Raw genomic sequence first — 18,577 nt, 5'->3', positions numbered from 1 at the left:
TTCTTGTCTATGTCAGCATTTTCGATACTGTGCATGTGATCCACCTTTCCACCTGGCTGAGCTGCAGAAATCTCTTACAATATTATCATTCTCCTGATTGTTGTTTTAACCGGAACCGCTTAAAAAGCCGAGAATTCACAACAACAAAAACCATGATTTAGCTCGGAGTCTGCGGGTCTGTTTATAGCGTCTTTAGCGTTTCTAACTTAATATCAGCGTCTTTGAAGCTGTAGGAGAATGATAATAATGTAAGAGATTTCGGCAGACCATCCAGGTTGAAGGGTAGACAGCATGCACAGCGTCAAAAACGCTGACATAGAGGAGAAATTTTAAAAGCGATACGACAGGTCATTGGGGTATATCAGGCTCTTGTTCAGGGTGACTCCGAATTCTGCTCAAAAGCTGTGTAACCAAGGATAGGGTCGACATTATCGATCACTAAGGAGCTGAAGGAGCACCGTTCCCATGATTCTTTTAGCGCGGGCCGGGGCACTTGGGGGATATAGCAAATGGTCTATTCAGGTTCCCCGCTGCGAAGGAATTTACGTCACATGACCTATGCTCTAATTCAGTTTCCCTGCTAAATGTAGTGGAGAAATTGAAATCACGCTACCTATGCACCAATTCAGCTTCCCCACTAAATTTAGTGGAGAAATTGACGTCACCTGACCTATGCACTAATTCAGTTTCTCGCTTAATTTACCGAAAACTTATGACACGTGACCACCTATGCACCAATTCAGGTTCTCCGCTGCAAAGAAATTGATGTCACATGACCTATGCACCAATTCAGGCTCACCGCTAAATTCAGCAAAAAAATTGATGTCACGACCTATGCACCAACTTAGTTTCCCTGCTAAATTTAGTGCAAAAATTGATGTCATGACCTATGCACCAATTCAGATTCCCCGCTAAACATAGTGGGGAAACCTAAATTTAGCAGGCCTCGTAACAAAAGAAGAGGTAAACATGACAAATGCTGTCGCAAATCATAGACAACCAACAATAGTGGTTTCTGCAGCCTTTGTTTTTTGTTCTTTTTTTTCTTAAGGGGGGACACCACCTTAAAGTTGCAATTTTCGAGAACAAATCACTTTTCTGATTTTTATGTATGTATTCTGGTTCCACAACTAATAACGCACGTTCCTGCAAATTTTTATTGCAATATGTGCAACATCTACAGAGAAATTAAACTTTTTCGGTAATCCGACAATGCAAAATCATACATTTTGGAAATGTGATACTTTTATGTTCCCTATTTTCTAACTGCTAGAGCTCTGCACTGGTACGCTCTAGAATGATAATCATACTCTCGTTGGAAAGAGTGTTTCTTCACAGTTTCAATACATTGAACATCCTTGTTCGAGAGTAAACACTATTCGGGAAATAACACCACAGAAATCCAGCTTGCACGTGGAAGAGGCTCTCCATATGGCCAAGAATCGAAAAGCCCGCTCTGACTGAACAGAAAACTGACTGAAACCAACATTCGTTTACAGAAACTCACGTAGGTTCACCTGCTTTATATTTCAACGATGCTTGCCCCACCCATAATTGCTGATGCTGGTTCTTGTTACAAGCATATCCAACTCCTCACTCGTTCCACAATGAATGTTCACAAGCCAACAACAATGACATTCAAAGAAAGCGTTTTAAAGGGACCATGAAATGATTTTAAAATCGAATTTCATCCACCGCACGTCGTAAAAGGTGTGAAAAGAAACACAAAAACACAAAACTAGGGAGCCAAAAAAAATTATTTGCTATAGAACTTTTAAAAGAAAACTGGACTCTTTTGCCACTTCTTTCCTTCGAAAGCTCTGCCTTTTCACTACGATGCATCCGCAGAAGCGGAGCACGTCAGCCGAATCCACGTCGCCTATTGGGTAAGAGCCTACCTCACCAGCACCGCGATCGTAAACAATAAATAGCCGGCGAATGTTTCCTAAAAGTTTTGTTAAATAATATTCAGATCCACATTTTGTAGCATAATTAGATATGTGTGGCGAAAATTGCCAAATTTGATAATGCTGAGAGCCAAGCGCCATCTATCGTGTGGTAAACGAAGCAACTACTGCGTGTGTGCAGTAGGGCAGGGCCGACTTGAGAACGGTTATTTCCTTTGGTTTCCTTCCTCTCAAAACTCTGACTGACTGAACGTTTATTTTTCTACGTGTTCATCTCGCTGGATCCACAAACACCCGAGAAGAGCGACAACAGCCGCGAATCCCGCTCCGACGAAGCTCTCAGAATATAGGCCTAGCAGGCACTCCGACTCGGCGCAGCGTTGCTTCGTCGCAAGACCGTCTGTCTGCCTACGACCGGCTGGCGTGCTGAATGGAATATGCCCGCGCTACCCTTGTGGACCCTTCCCGTATTATAGTTTGATCGCTGACCTCAATTTTAAGTTAAGAGGTGAGGTCAATCTCTTCCCCTTGTTTTCCGAGGCAGTGTTGACGAACACTCGTCGAAAAGGGACCCTCGTCGATTCCCTCTTCTTGTTTTGTGTGATATAGAGCTGAAATAAACGCGGTATGGATTACCTTCGTAACACGGTATGTACACTTTGTTATTGGTATGCCATTTTTATTCTGACAGACTGCACGTCACTGTCGAGCTGTAACAGTTCGTGGGAGGTATACGTGCAATACCGGTCCAACCTTTCTTTGCCGAGTGTCGCGTCAGTATCGAGTTGCAATCGTAAAAGATCGGTCCCGAAGCGCTTAGCAACAGCGCGAATACAGCACTTCCATCAAACGCGCGCGTCCGCTCCGAGTGTGAACAGGTATTTACGTGGCTCTTGCTGACACTCGTAGTTCAAACGTATCTTTTTTAATGTCGGCTCGCTCCTGCATCTCCGAGACCGCGAAAAACGCCGCGGCAATTTGTTTCCATCTACGTCGCTTTGCAAACGACTGACACGGGCCGCCTTTTACCAACAATGACAGTTGGGTTGACTTCTGGAGTCTTCACCGGAAGCCTCGCTGCACTTCCCAACAGGCATACCGGCGTATGGGACTAGTCCCATGCTGTCGCTGTAGCGCAACGTATCTCATTGAATTTCGCTCAGCTGCGATGCGGCGATGAGAGGCGCCGATTCAGAAAATACGTCGGTGACATTGGCGCAGTAAAACCTACCGGCGCACCCCAACTCGTCGCCGCTAACGCTCCCATCTCCTACTGCCGAGAGAACTTCCGGTTCCGGAAACAGCGTACGTCACGGCTTGTTTTGCGGTCAAGAAAAAGTCAATATTTCATTATTTTTTTGTGTAGAAGTTAATCAACCGAGACGAAAACGGATGCCTGTTCGGCATTCAGTGAACATTGACGGTTTAATGTAAAAGTCATCTGGAAAAAGTAAAAAAGTCATTTCATGGTCCCTTTAAGTTCAAACTAACTCAGCAAAGTCATGCAGGAGATCGGGAGTAAGAAGAAGGCTCCACCTGCACTCTCTGTGTCATTTTAGTTGCCACTACCACCAATTACTCCCGGCTTTCTCTTTCCTTCTCTGGACCTCACAAAAAAAAAAAGAAGAAAACCACCAATTAAATCGAATGTAATGGTGTGGAAACTTCAAATAGGTTTTTTTCTCAGTTTCACTTTTCTGCAGCACCTTTCTGTTTAGGAAATCCATCATTTCAATAAATTTGAGTAAATTATTCTCCGCTGTAGATGTTTCTGAACTGAAATTTAATGAGGAATGGGGCTGGATATTTATTTTTCCATTTAAATGAAGATTTTATTCCCAAAAAGTAGGGTTTTGATAAGGAGAAAATGCCCCATTATGTGCAATGCTTTTTAAATTGACAATTTACGTAGAAAAAGCACAGGTTCAGGTAAAAAATAGATAGCCACATCCCCCATATGCTCTAGTTTAGGCTTAGAAATGTTCAATATTTTGCAGAAATTTTATACGATAGATTTCCTAACAAAGAGAGGTGACATACATCGATAGCTGCATACGTCCCCCGTAGCTTACTGAAAAATCATTTATTTTCACAGCCCTCATTTTTCGCGAGTCGGTCACAGAGAACAAAATTGCGGCCATTAAGTTTCGCGAATTCAAGACGCCTGCCTTGAAACTCTTACGAACAAAAACTTTCGCGTGCCCTTCAATTTTACAAATTTTTCAATTCACAATATTTGCGAAAATTAAAAGCTCGTGAAAATTAAGGGTTTTACAGAATCAGAAAAACGTCCTAAGGAGATGAAAAGACATACAGTGCATTTGGGCAATGAGATGAATAGACCCTCCAAATTTCGTAGATACTGAGCACTGGCTTAAAACTCAACACACGAACGTGGTATCATCCCTTAATGCATCAGCACTGTAAGCCGCCAACCACCTTCTTGTTGCTTTCGTTGTTGATGTTTATTTTCTTAATGCATCAGCAGTGTTAGCTGCCATCCACCTATCAACATGGTGTTTCTTGTAAATGTTGCTTATGCGTACCGTAAAATACCCGGCAAGCGCCCACTCAAACTTTGGAGATAATCGAAAAAGAAATGGGGGACGGGCACTTGTCCGGTCATCAATTTTACATCAAAATGTATGGTGCATATTTTCTCATATCTTACGAATTTGGGAGTGGGCGCTTAGTGTGGAATGGGCAAGTGCACGGTATTCTACGGTATATGTAAATTGAAAACGTGAGACAACTGGAAAAACTGCGGCGACTGCCAGCCGCACGTACCGTCCTCCTTGTCCCGTTCCACATCCGCCCTCCCCTCCTTCTCCTTCCCCTCCTCCTCCTCCTCTTCCTCGATGAACAGGTCCGCAGGGTTCGAGATCCGGGAGCTGAGCCTGGAAGGTGGGGAGCGCAGCCAGGACCCGCCGCCGAAGGTCGGCGCCGAGCGGACGCTCTCGGCCGAGCTGCCCGAGCCGGCGAAGCGGAACCCCGTGGACGGCGGCCTGTCCAAGCCGCCCCCCGCGGTCCACGGGGTCAGAGCGGCGTCTTCGTTGCCCATGTCGTGCAGTGGAAGGGGACTCGACGGGTCGTGGGACAGCTGCCTGTTCATTGCGGACATCCGCGGCCGCGGTCGGACATCCTGCATCATACCGACCTATGAGGGCTGGAGAACGAGCAGCACGACGCCGGACTCGTTCGATTTACCTGCACCGGCATACAATGCACCGGCATACAATGGTGCGGAAAAGTGCAAGGCAGCGTACCTCGGGTACGTGTTTGAAGCTATGCCGCGCTCGTAAATCGACTACGTCGGTGCACACAAAGCATAGCTGGTGCAGAGGATGTAGGTAAATCTATTGACCCCACTGTTAATCTGGACAAGCGATCGCCGGTTTTCTAAGTGCGACAGCATTTCTTTCGGCAGCCCTCCAGGAAAGTTCTGTTCAGTAAAAGAAAATTAACACGCATGTGCGGGAGAGGGGGTAAATTGAGAAGAAACTACAAAATTCCAAAAGTACCCCAAAAGGAATTGAACCTACCGTCCCAAAATTGTGGGCATGACTCTCAACCACAGCACCACGAAGGCTCGTAGGCAATGGTTATTCGATGTGATAACATCTCTTTTGCCAACCATTGCCGCGGAACACGCAAGTAGAGCGAGCGAGCAGCCGAGACTTTTGTTCTTGCTGCACGAGCGATCGTACAGCCGTGGCACAATCTAATGTAAGGAGCTCGCGCTTGTGTCCATCGTTAAGCAGATTCCACAGTTTCCGACAGAGAACAAACCTTCAGAAAGGGTCTATGATAAAAGTCATACACTTGATCGAAGTACTCGAGAAAGGGGTGCATTGAAGAGGACATTGCTGAATAGAAACAGTGGCACAAGTTCAGCGTGTTTATTGTGCCAATGAGACACCGGAAAAGAAAGGACGGTGTTTGGCTAGAAACAAAGAAGTCAGGTGGCTTATCCTGCTACCACTAAGGGCTGGGTGAGGGGATGAGATTTGTCTCAATTTAAACGGCATTGAAATGCTATCACATTTACATGTGATCTGCAGCAAAGCACTGCAGAAATGCAGCCCTGTTTTCTTACATTTTTCTCTTACAATTAAAAGGCTCTAATCAAAAAAGTTATACAAGCTGGATCATGCTGACAAAGACTGGTAAGTACAGAATGTATGATAGGCCTTTCAAGGAAGAAGAGAAAAGCGTCTGAAAGGCGGCGCCTACCGAAAATTTTCTCATCTCTGGCACATGGCGTGAGATGGCGCAGCATGACGGGAAAGGCTAATCCAGTGCTTTAGGAAAGGCCGCAAAGCGCGCAACCCCCATTTGCACGCCACGCCAAAGAATTCACTTTTCCGTAGTATGACCACCGGCCCTGGATAGCTCCGTCGGCAAAACCGTCGACTCACAATTTCCAGGTGGTGAGTTAATTCAAATATTGCCGGAGGACTAAAGTTTTTTTGTATGGTTCCACATGGGCGTAATGCTTTTCGCTATCGGTTTTTCGATACTGCTCGTTGTTACAGCCAAAAGTTACATAACTCATGAAAATTGGCTGATATGACACATTCTGCACTGAAATACTTGTGCAGTGGAAAGCGCTCATTTGGTGCAATAACCCGAGGGGTAAAGTTTGATGCTACCAAACCCAATCTAAGTAAAATGTGAACAATTGGTTTAGTGATGTCGTGCATTGTATCTTACTTACATTGAACCAGGCACGTAGCCAGGATTTTGTTTTGGGGGGGGCCCGCCCATAACAAAATGCTGTATGGGGGGGAGAGGAGGTCCCAGCAAAATCAAAGATTTTGAGGGGGGGCCCGGGCCCCATGGGCTGCCAACCTGGCTACGTGCCTGCATTGAACCCTAACTGCCACACGATTAGGATTAAGAGTTCTGCATTTTCCAGGATGTTTTTTAACACAAAATGTGTTTTATCAGCCGATTTTCACAGAAGTCTGTAACGTTTTACTGTAACGGCAGGCTGTACCAAAAAACCGCCACCGAAAAGCGTCAGCCCATACAGAACCATATAAAAAGACTTCTATCGCTGGCAGGATTTGAACTCACCACCTTGACTGTGAGCAAAGTGCTTTACTGACTAAGCTGTCAACGGTCACATGCTTCGTGGTATTTCCTGTCACACTGCGCCATCTCACAGCGCGTGTCAGAAATGGGAGCACACCTTCGGTAGGCAGTGCCATTCAGATGCCGTTCTTTTTTTCCACTGTGGCCGTGGCTCCTAGGAAGCGGACGGCTGCAGGACGCGTGCGAGCTTACCGAGAACGTAAGAAACGGCAGCAGCATCGAGAGCAGCCTTTACCAGGGGCACCGCAGACGAATGCCGACAAGTGGAAGGCCTATTGCGCATTCTGTGCTTTCCAGTCTTGGTCAGCACAATCGAGCCTATATAAATTTTGGGGTGTTTAATTTTTTTTTCTCATAGATTCAGTAATTTTCAATGTTTATTTTCCGTGTCAAAGAAAAAAAATTGGTGTTCATCGGGGCATATGTTGAAGAAAATGGGACGTGGGCGTGGGATTACCTGACCTCTGAGGAACTTGTGCATGGCCCAAACACCTGTAAAACGCCCTGGTGCTTATAAGAAGAGGAAGTGAGATAAGAGGTGTGGTTTTCAAAGTGAGGAGCAGCCTCATGGACAGTTCAGTGAGATTCTGGGTCAACACAAATTAAAGCTGTAGATAAAGATTTCCTCCAGTGAAGATTGGGTTGCTCACATTCGAGGGCAGCTCCAATTTGGGGTTTTTTGGTTTTTCCCAATATTGATGAAACCGGCTCAGGGGTTAACTTTTTGGGGCTTATCGGTATAGTATACCGAAAACACAAAACCCCAGTTATGATCAAAGTGTAAGGCAAGCACGTGGCGATAGAGAGGCTCGAGATGATTTATGTGGAATAAACAAAAACCTTGCATAAAAATCTAAACTGTTTATCCAAATAAACTTGCACACACAGGACTCAAATTTATTTGGAAATGCCCTCAAGTTTTGCCTCGTGCACCTCATGTTATTGGTCGTAAAGTGAAATTCTTTTCCACTGCCAACAAAAAGCACAAGGTACTGCTATTGTTTAGTTCCCAGTCGAGGCATGTGGTTCACAAAGCAAAAATATGAGATGTCAGCCATGAAGAAGGAAGGTGCAAAAGTTAAATGTAGCCATAAATTAAATTAGACATGACTTTAAACTGGACTATCTTAAGATACTGAGCATCTATGTGCCCATATCATAATAAGCAGTCACTTGCTTGTGAAAAGTTGGAAAAATAAGTGTGAACCCCAGACTTCTGAAACCACCTAGCGAACCAAGATTCTCTCTAGCGTACGCTACTTCTCGAAGCATGCCGTTGTAAAGCTGAGAAGCTTGGTACGTTCATGCGAGTGCAATGTGGTGAAGCTTAATGCGCGTAGGCAAGTACAAAGCAGTGAAGCCCACCCTATCATGTGCCCGTTCTGCATTTTTGCTCTCCGGCGTAACAAATGTTGTCCCTCCCCCTTCCCCCAATTTTACAGTGAAGCTGTCTATAACTAGGTTCTGACAGATTGTCTCTGGGGGAAGACCGAGCGTAGATTAACTATTTTGTTTGTACACTTAACGCTGCAGACGCCTCTGTATAGATTCGAAGTAAATAATCAAAATAAAGCATTAACGAATGCGCATGCAAGATGCTATTTGTTTTTCACTGCGGAATTCGGTGGCCACCTGCCGAAGATCGCGCCACTGTCCTTATCAGTTAGACTCCAGGATTCACATGGGTCGCACCCATGTTGTACATTCCGAAGAAAAGCAGCGGGAGTATGAGGAGTGAGAATGGGCACGCCGCCAACGTGAAACCGCCACTGCCACTGCTCCCAGCCCGACTTAGCAAACCCCACCAGAGCGCCAGCTTTGCTGGACTTCCCCCTCTTCACGGGGTGGAAGGAATCTCAATTTTTTTCAAAATTGCCTCCAACTTTCAGGTGGGAGTTTGTTAGGTATATTACGGTACACAAACTTACCTGCAGAAACCGACCCGTGCAAAGTTTGATGAAAATTAATTTTCTCATTACCGTAAAATCTCATAAGAATGCCCACCCAAAATGAAGAGATAAATGCTGAAAAATATAGGGTGGGCGATCTTTAACAATAAGACAAAAAAAATGTAATAAAATATTTGTGATAAACATTTGGGCACCCGCTACAAACCATGTGATACAGGAACTGTCACTATGCAATAAACAAGCGGGAACTTTCACTATGCAATAAACAAGCGGAAACCCGCTACAAACTTGCATATCACGAGAAAAGATATCGCATGCACAAGTCGAGGGAAGAAAAAAGCGGGAACTCGCTACAACTCGCATATCACGGGAACGAATACTGCAGATTGCGGATGCAGCAGATTCGCATGTCATGGTGCGATAAACACGCGAGACACCGATACTAAACTGCTTGCCACACATACCGGTACTGCAGGTCGCGCGATTGATGTGATTCCTGTGAGACACTGTATGCTATCCGATGCGAGTCTGGTAGATGGGCGAAGTTTGGGAATTTTAATCTTATATTTAGCCAGAAAAACGGGATGGGAAATCTCTCAGGGCAGGGATTTCATTCAGGATTTTACGGTAGTGCTGCAGTGGTACCTGATTGGAGCCCGACAGGTACAGAGTCTGCTTGGTGATCATGCGCATCAGCTTGTGCCTCTCTTGGGTCGTGTTGTCCTCGAAGGAGACAGGCTGCCGCTTGACCGACCGGCTCAGGACGCTCGTCAGGTCGGGCTCCATGCTCTCAATCTCGCTGAGGTTTCCCTGGCACCGGATCTTGCCAGCCTCCAGGATGATCACCTGACATGGAAAGAAATTGAGCTCTTCGGGCAGCCGAGCCCAGGGACGTTCCAGACATTACGAAAGGATGCAAAACTACTGAGGTTCAGCATCAAGAGATAAAAAGGGAGGGGTGAATGACACTTGATAATGTGGATGCTTGGGCAAGTTGGTAATTCATGCTTGGATGGAACAGCGCAGATGAACAGTCACACTGTTCATCCGCACTGCGAGTCTGTTTGCTTCTTGTGTGCATGCGAGTGTGACTGTTCATCCGCACTGTTCCATCCAAGATGAATGACACCTCTAATGCTGCTGCAGGCTTTTGTGTGCCAACTCACATTATGTTTGGTTCGGCACATACCAACACCTCCAACTTGAATGTTGCAGTTCTTTTCGACATGGTCGCTCAGAGAGCCAAATGACAGTATATCACAAAGATGTTCGATGTGGGAATCAAAATCAAATATACAGGCTCTATGAAGAGGACATGAAGATGAGGCACCTGGCTTCAATTCAACAATGTACAGACGTGATAAACACAAACAAGACCATGCTGATAAAAAATAGTTCTTCAGAGAAATTTTGTCAGTTTCAAGGGATACACTCATCTAGCCAGAAAAAAGACTGTTGTACTAATGGCAACGCAGCCAGAGAATGACTGCCAGTTGCTGTGGTGGTCACAGTGGTGTTCTGATTTTTACATATGTTCTTATAGCTGACATCACTGGTATTTGCACAAAAAATTATACAAGCTTGATCATGCTGCGCAATAGGCCTTCCAGGGAAGAAGAAAAGGGCATCTTAATGGCACTGCATACCGAAGATTCGCTTTCATTTCTGACGCAAGCCGCGAGATGGTGCTACATGACTGGAAAGGCTGTGAAATGCGCGAGTTTATTCATGCGCCGTGCAAATGAGCTCGCTCTTGCGTGGTCGGTACCGCCGATTCCAGATAGCTCAGTCGGCAAAGCACTTGGCTCAGAATCTTGAGGTGACGAGTTCAGATCCTGCCGGAGACTGAAGTCTTTTTAGACTTCAATCACCCAGCTATTAGAGCCAAATGTTATAGAACTCTATGAAAATCGGCTGATGAAACACAATCTATGTTAAAAATGTTCCAGAAGCAAGGACTCATCACAATAAAACAAAGTGCACCAAGTTTACATAACAAAAATAACAATTTCCTTTCTGTCTGTGCTCATCTTTAAATATGATTAACCGACTCATCCAACCCTCCACTTAAACAAGCTTCTATTTATCAGTAGTGGCAAAGGTGGAGAGCTCCCCTTTACTGCTGAGCATGACTCAGCACCACCACGCCGAACCAAACTTCAAGAAGCAGCACGATAGTAACTTCAGTGCAGCCAGAGACTCGGCTCGTTCCAGTTCCTAGCTAACACGAAAGTAGGCCAATGCAGCAACTTTGATAGATCACCTTAAAGGCATGGATCAGGAGTTCCTGCTTGTGTGTCACAAGTATGACAGTACGATGTCTCCTCAGTAGAAGGTTCCTGATGCCGTGTTCAAACACATGCATGGCCACATTGGAGTCCAAAGCAGACAGAGGATCATCCTGCAGAAATCAAATACGAAAAACTATCTTTAGTTTAACTGCGCATCCTGCAACAATAGAATGTGCCATAAAGAGGATAAGCATTTGTGACAGTGCTGTGGTTTTGTGAAGGTGAGGTGCAATCTGCTTGGTAGTCAGAAATACCACTTTAATTAACACAAAATGTTTTCTCTTGATTTCTCAATCTCGCACAAATATTCTTAATTTTTATTACACTGACAATTGCTAAAGAAGCTCTAATTATCTGCATACTTTTAAAAGTGTATTTTCTTATTTATTACAACTTACAGGTGCTATGCATATTTGTGAAGAAAAAAGGTGTCTGATCACTTGTTTTCTGATTACATTGTACAACGAAGTCTGCAGGACCGGCAAAAAAGTGCGATATAAGCGGTAATTCGATAAAAGTGATAGAGCCAAAAAAACAGTGCCAGCAGCCTTAAAGGTTGTGGGAGCCACTGGTTTCCCTCCCCCAAGAAGGCGTAAGCCGCGGACGTTCCAGGCGACGTTGTTTGGCTTCGAGCCTGGTCGCTCTGTATCATGTCAGGAAAAGTGCGCCACCTAGCTGGCCTACTCTCTCGCACTCCTCGGCGCGTCTTCCCGATTTTGGGGGAACAGCGAGTGGCACGTCAGTCGAACAAATGCCAAGACGGCAAAGAAAGGTTGCAACTGCCGATGAAAGTACTTCTTTTTTTTTACATACTCTTGTTCACGCAGGTTCTTTCAAATGTGTTAATGTACATGCAAAATAAGAAAATGAACGTCCACATTGCCTGGACGGCGCTTTGAAAAAAAAACTAATCTTGGAGCGGAGTGGTGCATGCTGAACGGAGTGAGCAAAACGAAAGTATGCACAAGCGTGCATGGTAGTACGCAGCAGAGGCGCGGCACTGTTTCTTAGTTAATATAATTTTTTAGTGTGCAACCTGTGTCTAGATGGTGCTCCGTGACTATGTTACTGCGTACAGCATCATATGCATACAGGCTTTCTGTGCAGCAATAGCACCATCTGGACATCAGATTGCACACTAACCAATTATTTGGACCCCAAACCGAGAACTGCACAGTGCAGTGGCGGTTTCAACCGTCATCGTTGCAGCTGTATATTTCTCTCCTATATGCGCGTCACTTGAGAGCGAAAATTTACGTAAAATCAATTGGAAATTCGTAACAACGGTCAATTTTGCTTCGTGGGGCCGCAATCTGCTTCGTAAAGCCCTTAACCCCGTTTTTAGTTTTGGGAAATAACTGAACCTCAACTGCCTAATTGTTGTCTTCAAAGTTACATTTGTTGCCTTCAAAATCAAATTTATCGCCACAAAAAAAAAATGGAAGCAAAATTAAAAAAGAAATAAGTGCTGCCATCTGTTGACATAGCCTCAAACTAAGCCATGAGCAAGTCTGGTTCATCCAAAACGGTTGTGTGCATGAACTGGAGAAATCAGATGAGCTATACTCGTCCTGAATGGTTTGGAAATGGCTCTACGTCGACGAAATAGGCTCGTCCAAAACGGTTAAGGGGTAAAACAGAAATATTTCTTAAACAGGAATCTGTTGTTGTAGTAAGAGAAACACATTAAACACATAGGAGATTTGCCTGGGCTTTATTTTACTTCGTTAAATGGACGTTTTCATAGTAGAGGAGTTTGTTATAAAGGCATTTCACTGTATTATATTCGAAGCTTAACCGCACCTTTTTTAATGCAAACTTGTGGCTCATGATTTGTCTTTGGAACAACACAGCACAAGTTATGATTAGCCTTCACTTGCAGATGAGCTTTACCAGCAGGCATCTTTTGAAGCTATTACACAATGCTTAAAAGCACAAGTAACAGACCAATGCTTCACATCCCCACATCTTTTGCTACCTGTCCTTTTTGTAGCGATGCTTGTGCCTTTAGACGTGAATAGGTGTGAAGTCGGTATACACACTATGCGTTGGTTTCGCTAGGCCTACTCAAAATCCGCAACGTTCTGTGCAGCTCTTTTCAATCTTTCTAAGACAATGATCAAATCCTGTGATATGGCCATAAGATATGGTCATGCAGTCACCTATACTGTCCCCCACTCTCCCACTGCTCCTTTGAATCTTTTCGCGACGTCAAATCACGTGATGTGGTCAGATGATATGGTCACATGGTGACCCAAACACTTCTTACCCTTGCCATAGTGACGTAACTAACTCTTCACATGTCCCGCCCTCGGCATAATGGCAAAGCACCGGGCTCAAAATCTTGGGCTCCCGAGTTCGATGTGCATTAAGAGAGGATTCAAATATTGTTCTCTTCAATTTATCACTGTTTCTTCTCAGTTGATCTATTGTTTTGTAGAGCTTTTGCCCTGCAATTTGTGTCACATATTTCGTGATGGTTTACAGTGGCCTTTACCGAAATACAGTGTTAAAAGTCACGAGAGAATGCCAGCCCTCATGAGAAACTGGCCCGAACAACGCACCAGAATGATTGTCTTTGCCGAAGAGTACATGGCTCGGGCCAAGGCGATTCTCTGCCTCTGACCTCCACTCAGGTTGATGCCCCTCTCTCCAATCTCAGTCATCTCCTTCGCTGGCAGCAGGTCGATGTCAGGCTGGAGGGCACAAGCCTGGATCACCTGGTGGTACCTGCAACTCCAAGGAGACTGTTGCAGGCAACGATTCTATCTCCAGGCACAACACACTCCTATCCTACAGAGCACTGCTGCCTGCACGTGTGTTTAAACTAAGTTTCTTGGGACACATCGGTAACTGACGTCTTACCACCGGATATGCATTAGAGTGCCCCCAAAATGGTAAAATAATATGTCACAGGAGCCACAGCGCCATGCTATTGTCGTGGTGCCACTATGAATCACAGGGTTGGTGCCATTATGGGTCAAGTGGCCACACTACTGTTATGTGCTGACAACTGTGAAGACTGCCACGAAGTGGGACACAAGCACGCGCTCTCACTCGGGCTCGGGAACAGACTCTCGCTGATCCAGCCCAGCCAGGTCGACTATGGATTGCTAAGCTTGATATGTAGATAATGTATATAAAGTCTAAATACATAACATTGGCGACGAGGATGGGAACCTACCATCACGCTGTTAACGGTGCCATGGCGGAAGCGACGGCACCAGCGGCGTTGGCATTTGGCTGTATCGGTGAGTTTGAATCGAGCAACGGTACAGCATGGCCACTTTACTGCGAACGACTCGAGTTCTACTTTATCGCAAACGAGGTAAAGTCAGCCGAGAAGAAGCGTGCCATACTTTGCACGGTCTGCGGGACGGCAACGTATGCGATTATCCGTTCGCTTTGCTCACCGGCTTTAACCTCCGAGATGAGCAATGACGACATCGTCTCGAGACTGGCGGCCAACTTCAACTTGAGGCCGTCTGTCATCGTTCAGCGTTGCCGACCTTCGTCGGTTGTCGGAAAACTGTGATTTCGGGCCGACGTTGGATGACATGCACCGAGACAGGTTTTTCTGCCAACTCCGGGAAGAGTCCCTTCAGTGACGGCTTCTGTCCGAGCCCAAATTAACCTTCTCGGTAGCCAAGGAGAAGGCGATTGCAGCAGAGTACGCCCACCGTCAGACGGAGAAGATTCGGGCAGCAGTGCCCGCTGAGGGTAGCAATGTGTGCCAGGTCGGTGAGCACATGACTCCGAACACTAAGGCAAACTCCTCAGCGTCAAGAGAAGCAGCTGCGCCGAAGTCGCAGCTAAAGGAAAGCAAATGTTTTCGCTGTGGAGGAACACACACCCCAGACGAGTGTCGTTTTCGACACGCCCAGTGTCATTTCTGCAAGCAGCGGGGCCACGACGTGAAGGTTTGTCGACGGAAAGCGAAGCAGTCGTCACCGACACTTAAGCCGACAAGTGACAAACGCCCAGGCCAAGGCGGTCGGCAGCGTGACGGTGAGACGGCGGACATGTTCGGCATTTTCCAAGTACCTTAGCTGCCTAGGAGCCTGCTGTCCGGGTCATCGTCGAGGTTAACCGAAACCCTTTTGAGATGGAAGTCGACTCGGGAGCCGTGTGTTTCGTGATCAACGAGAGAACTATGCACAAGCTGCAGTTGTCCAAGCACAAGCTACGCCCTTGTGAACTGCGACTTTGCACATACAATCAGCAGGTATTGAAGGTGCTAGGCACTGTGGCGGTCTGGGTCACCTATAAAGGGTGCCAAGAATGACTGCATCTTGTCGTGATCGCTCAGCCCAAATTCTTCAAACCACGTCCAGTTCCCTTAGCTTTACTACCAAGAGTGGATGAAGCCTCGTACAAGCTCATCAATCAAGGCATTTTGGAACGCGTACGACATTCCCGTTGGGCGACTTCAATAGTACCTGTGATCAAGAAGGATGGCACAGTGCGAATTTGTGGCGACTACAAGAGTACTGTAAACCCTGTCGTTCGTTGGAAAAGCTACCCCCTGCCCACAACAGAGGAAATTTTTGCGAAACTGGCGGGCTGTGCCAAGTTTTCCAAGCTTGATTTAGACCAAGCGTACCTGCAAGTGACCGTCAATAGTGAGACAGCTGACCTTCTCACCATCACCACACACCGTGGACTTTTCCAAGTCACGTGCCTGCCGTTCGGAGTAGCTGTTGCCGTTGCTATTCTTCAGAGACACAATTTCCTGTAACGCCGAATTAGAGCGCAGCGCTTGAGGAGTACTCATCCGGTCTGCCACACCTCCCTTCATGACCGCTAGGGGGTCATGTGACGTCACCAGGGTCAAGTGACCTCACAGGGGTCATGTGACTCCTATGAGGTCACGTGACGATGATATCACTTGTGACATCACTGTTGACGTCATCAGTAACGTCATCAGTGACGATGACGATGCGAATGCCGATGACATCATCAGTGACGTCACTAATGACATCATCACTGACGATGACGACGCAGATGATGTCATTAGTGTCATCACTGATGACGTCATCAGTGGCGATGACGATGCAAATGCCGATGACGTCACTGATGACGTCATCAGTGACATCACACGTCCCATAATGCACCGCGCAATTATGCCGACGCCGCTCAAGCCGGAAACGGGCGCCCAAGAGCTGAGCTCTAAAAACGACGAGGTACGGGGCAGTGGGCAAACGAATTCAAGGAGGGTGGGCTCCGGAATACAGCGGTGAAGCTATCGTCCACAGATGTCGGCCAACCTGTCCCCTTTGTCAACACTGAACAGCAAGCCTGGCTCCAGAACGCACGAGCGAAGCCATCTCAACAATTGGTCGACTTGTCAACAACGGTATGCTGGCAGCTGAAGCCAAACGAAACCGGCTTCTACAAGGGAAGCGCCTAAAACCAGCGTAAACCAGTGCCAACCTCGGCTAGTTGAACTGTGGACGTACACTCTTTAGTTTTATTTCTTTGCCAATAAGTTTTTTTTTCTTTTATGTGGATTCGGAAAAAAAGAATGATTAGTAGTAAATATATTTCTTTGAAATCAAAAATCAGACGGACCTGTTGTTTTTTTTTTGTTACCATAAAGAACCTGACAAAGGCATATTAACAGAGGTACCCTTTAAAAGTTCTTAATCCTTTTTGTAAAATAACGAAAAAGTACAGTTGACTCCCATTAAGGCGAACTCGCTTAAGCCAAATTCTCGGATATGCCGAACGAAGTAAAAACATTTGGTTGGTTTACCATTAGTGCAATGCAAAAAAAAAATTGTTTAACCGAACCGCCTTGCGCACAAATATTGGTTAACTCAAACTTCCATAGGTCCGCTTCGCAATGGCGCTGCACCGATGGCAGCGCCTTTTCCTTTTCCACAAGGGCGTAGCCATCTTGAATGTCGTCACTTCTACGAAAAATGTGATTGTCGCACACTTTTGTTTTGCCTCACATATATTTCCTCGCATATTTCAGGTTGAAATGTTTTATTATCTTTTCGTCCCGCATACCAGATATGGTACCCATGTGACTGAGAACGACAGGAAACAGAAAGACGTCTATGGTACTGGCTGGTTCATAACATCACTCATCACTTGTAATGAATTACTGATTACGACCTCCTTGTAACAGGCTACATGTGCAGAATTATTTGTGATCCATTACTTTCCAAGTAATTTTGTAATTGACATATTAACAATTTCATAGCAGTAATCAGTAAAGTAAGTTGTGACACAACTTTTAGACTACAACTGAATTTCATGCCGTGTTTTGGCAGAACAGAATTCCCACAAATCTTTTTTTGTCTAGCCTGTTTCAAAACAGGTGCAAAGACTTATCATGCAATGAGGGTAAGAAAGCTTTCAATATTGGAACATGTGAAACAGCAACAAATCATTAAAATCAATTGATGAGCAAATCTGTATTTGCACATTCGTCCCGAAGTATTGTGAAAAAATGAAAGTAATGCAAAAGTCATTATTAAAACAATGAGTAAGAGAATCAATACTTTTCAATGAATGTACCTATAGTAACAGGCAAAAATTCACTACATCTTATACCTGACTTTCTCGCACTTGTGATCCATTATGTTTTCTAGCAGTCACAAGTTCAATAAATATTAAAAATGAGCTCTGCAGTAATTTCAAACTTTTTTGCCTCACTCTTTAATGCCAGAAAGATAAAAAAAAAAAAAAAAAGATTAATTTCTGTGGATAAAATATGAGAACGAGGCAAGGATGCCTTTCCGTATACTTCCGATTTAAGTGTGGTTTGGTAAGTAGGTTTTCGCCTGTGGCAGAAACATACAATGTATAAGAGTGAAAAGTGGTGCTGACCTTCGTCCATCATAGCGCTGCCCAAACAGGACATTTTCTTTCAGCGTGGAATTCAGCAACCATGGCCTTTGCGGAACATACGCAATGCAATGAATGCTGTGGTGGCACAAACGAGAGAACTGGTTAAAGTCCAGATTGATGTAAAGGTTTTCAAATAGAACTGCATGGGAAAAGAAAGACTAGCGTCTACTTACTTTGCCCACTGCACCGTTCCCTGGTAGGGAGTAAGCTCGCCCAGCATGCCAGAAAGCAGGGTAGTCTTCCCACTTCCAACGGGCCCAACTATAATAGTCAGTTTTCCTTGGAACGAAAAACAAATCAGAAATTTAGAAAATGACAGCCCGAGGATTGACGATGCCCACCTGCTGAGTAGAGGTTTAATCATAAACAGAGGGACAGTGAAAATAAAAAAAAAATGCTTTGCCTATACTATAGTTATTGTTTTAAAAAAAATGTAGATAAGGTTATCATTAAAAAGCTTCATGACGTTGTGAAAGTATAAACTCAAAACAGAATTTTGGTTGCCTGACAT

General features: G+C 45.2%; 1 protein-coding gene across 2 annotated transcripts in view; it reads right to left on the bottom strand.

The window, feature by feature from the left end:
* Window positions 1-18,577, bottom strand: part of LOC8035834 (ATP-binding cassette sub-family C member 9) — a 75,394-nt gene that overhangs the window by 24,417 nt on the left and 32,400 nt on the right. For both annotated transcript variants that reach the window (XM_029990516.4, XM_029990517.4), the window contains 6 exons: window positions 18,240-18,345; window positions 18,046-18,141; window positions 13,770-13,935; window positions 11,178-11,315; window positions 9,560-9,760; window positions 4,695-5,049 (listed from right to left, as the gene is read on the bottom strand). In XM_029990516.4, the coding sequence (XP_029846376.2) occupies window positions 4,695-5,049; window positions 9,560-9,760; window positions 11,178-11,315; window positions 13,770-13,935; window positions 18,046-18,141; window positions 18,240-18,345 (1,062 nt within the window). The remainder of the gene's footprint in view (window positions 1-4,694; window positions 5,050-9,559; window positions 9,761-11,177; window positions 11,316-13,769; window positions 13,936-18,045; window positions 18,142-18,239; window positions 18,346-18,577) is intronic.

This window comes from Ixodes scapularis, unplaced genomic scaffold (assembly GCF_016920785.2).
Source record: "Ixodes scapularis isolate PalLabHiFi unplaced genomic scaffold, ASM1692078v2 PGA_scaffold1__304_contigs__length_218370807, whole genome shotgun sequence".
In the NCBI taxonomy this organism is placed as follows: Eukaryota; Metazoa; Arthropoda; class Arachnida; order Ixodida; family Ixodidae; genus Ixodes; species Ixodes scapularis.
The sequence above is the reverse complement of the archived record's forward strand: the minus strand, read 5'-3'. Positions and strand labels throughout refer to the sequence as shown.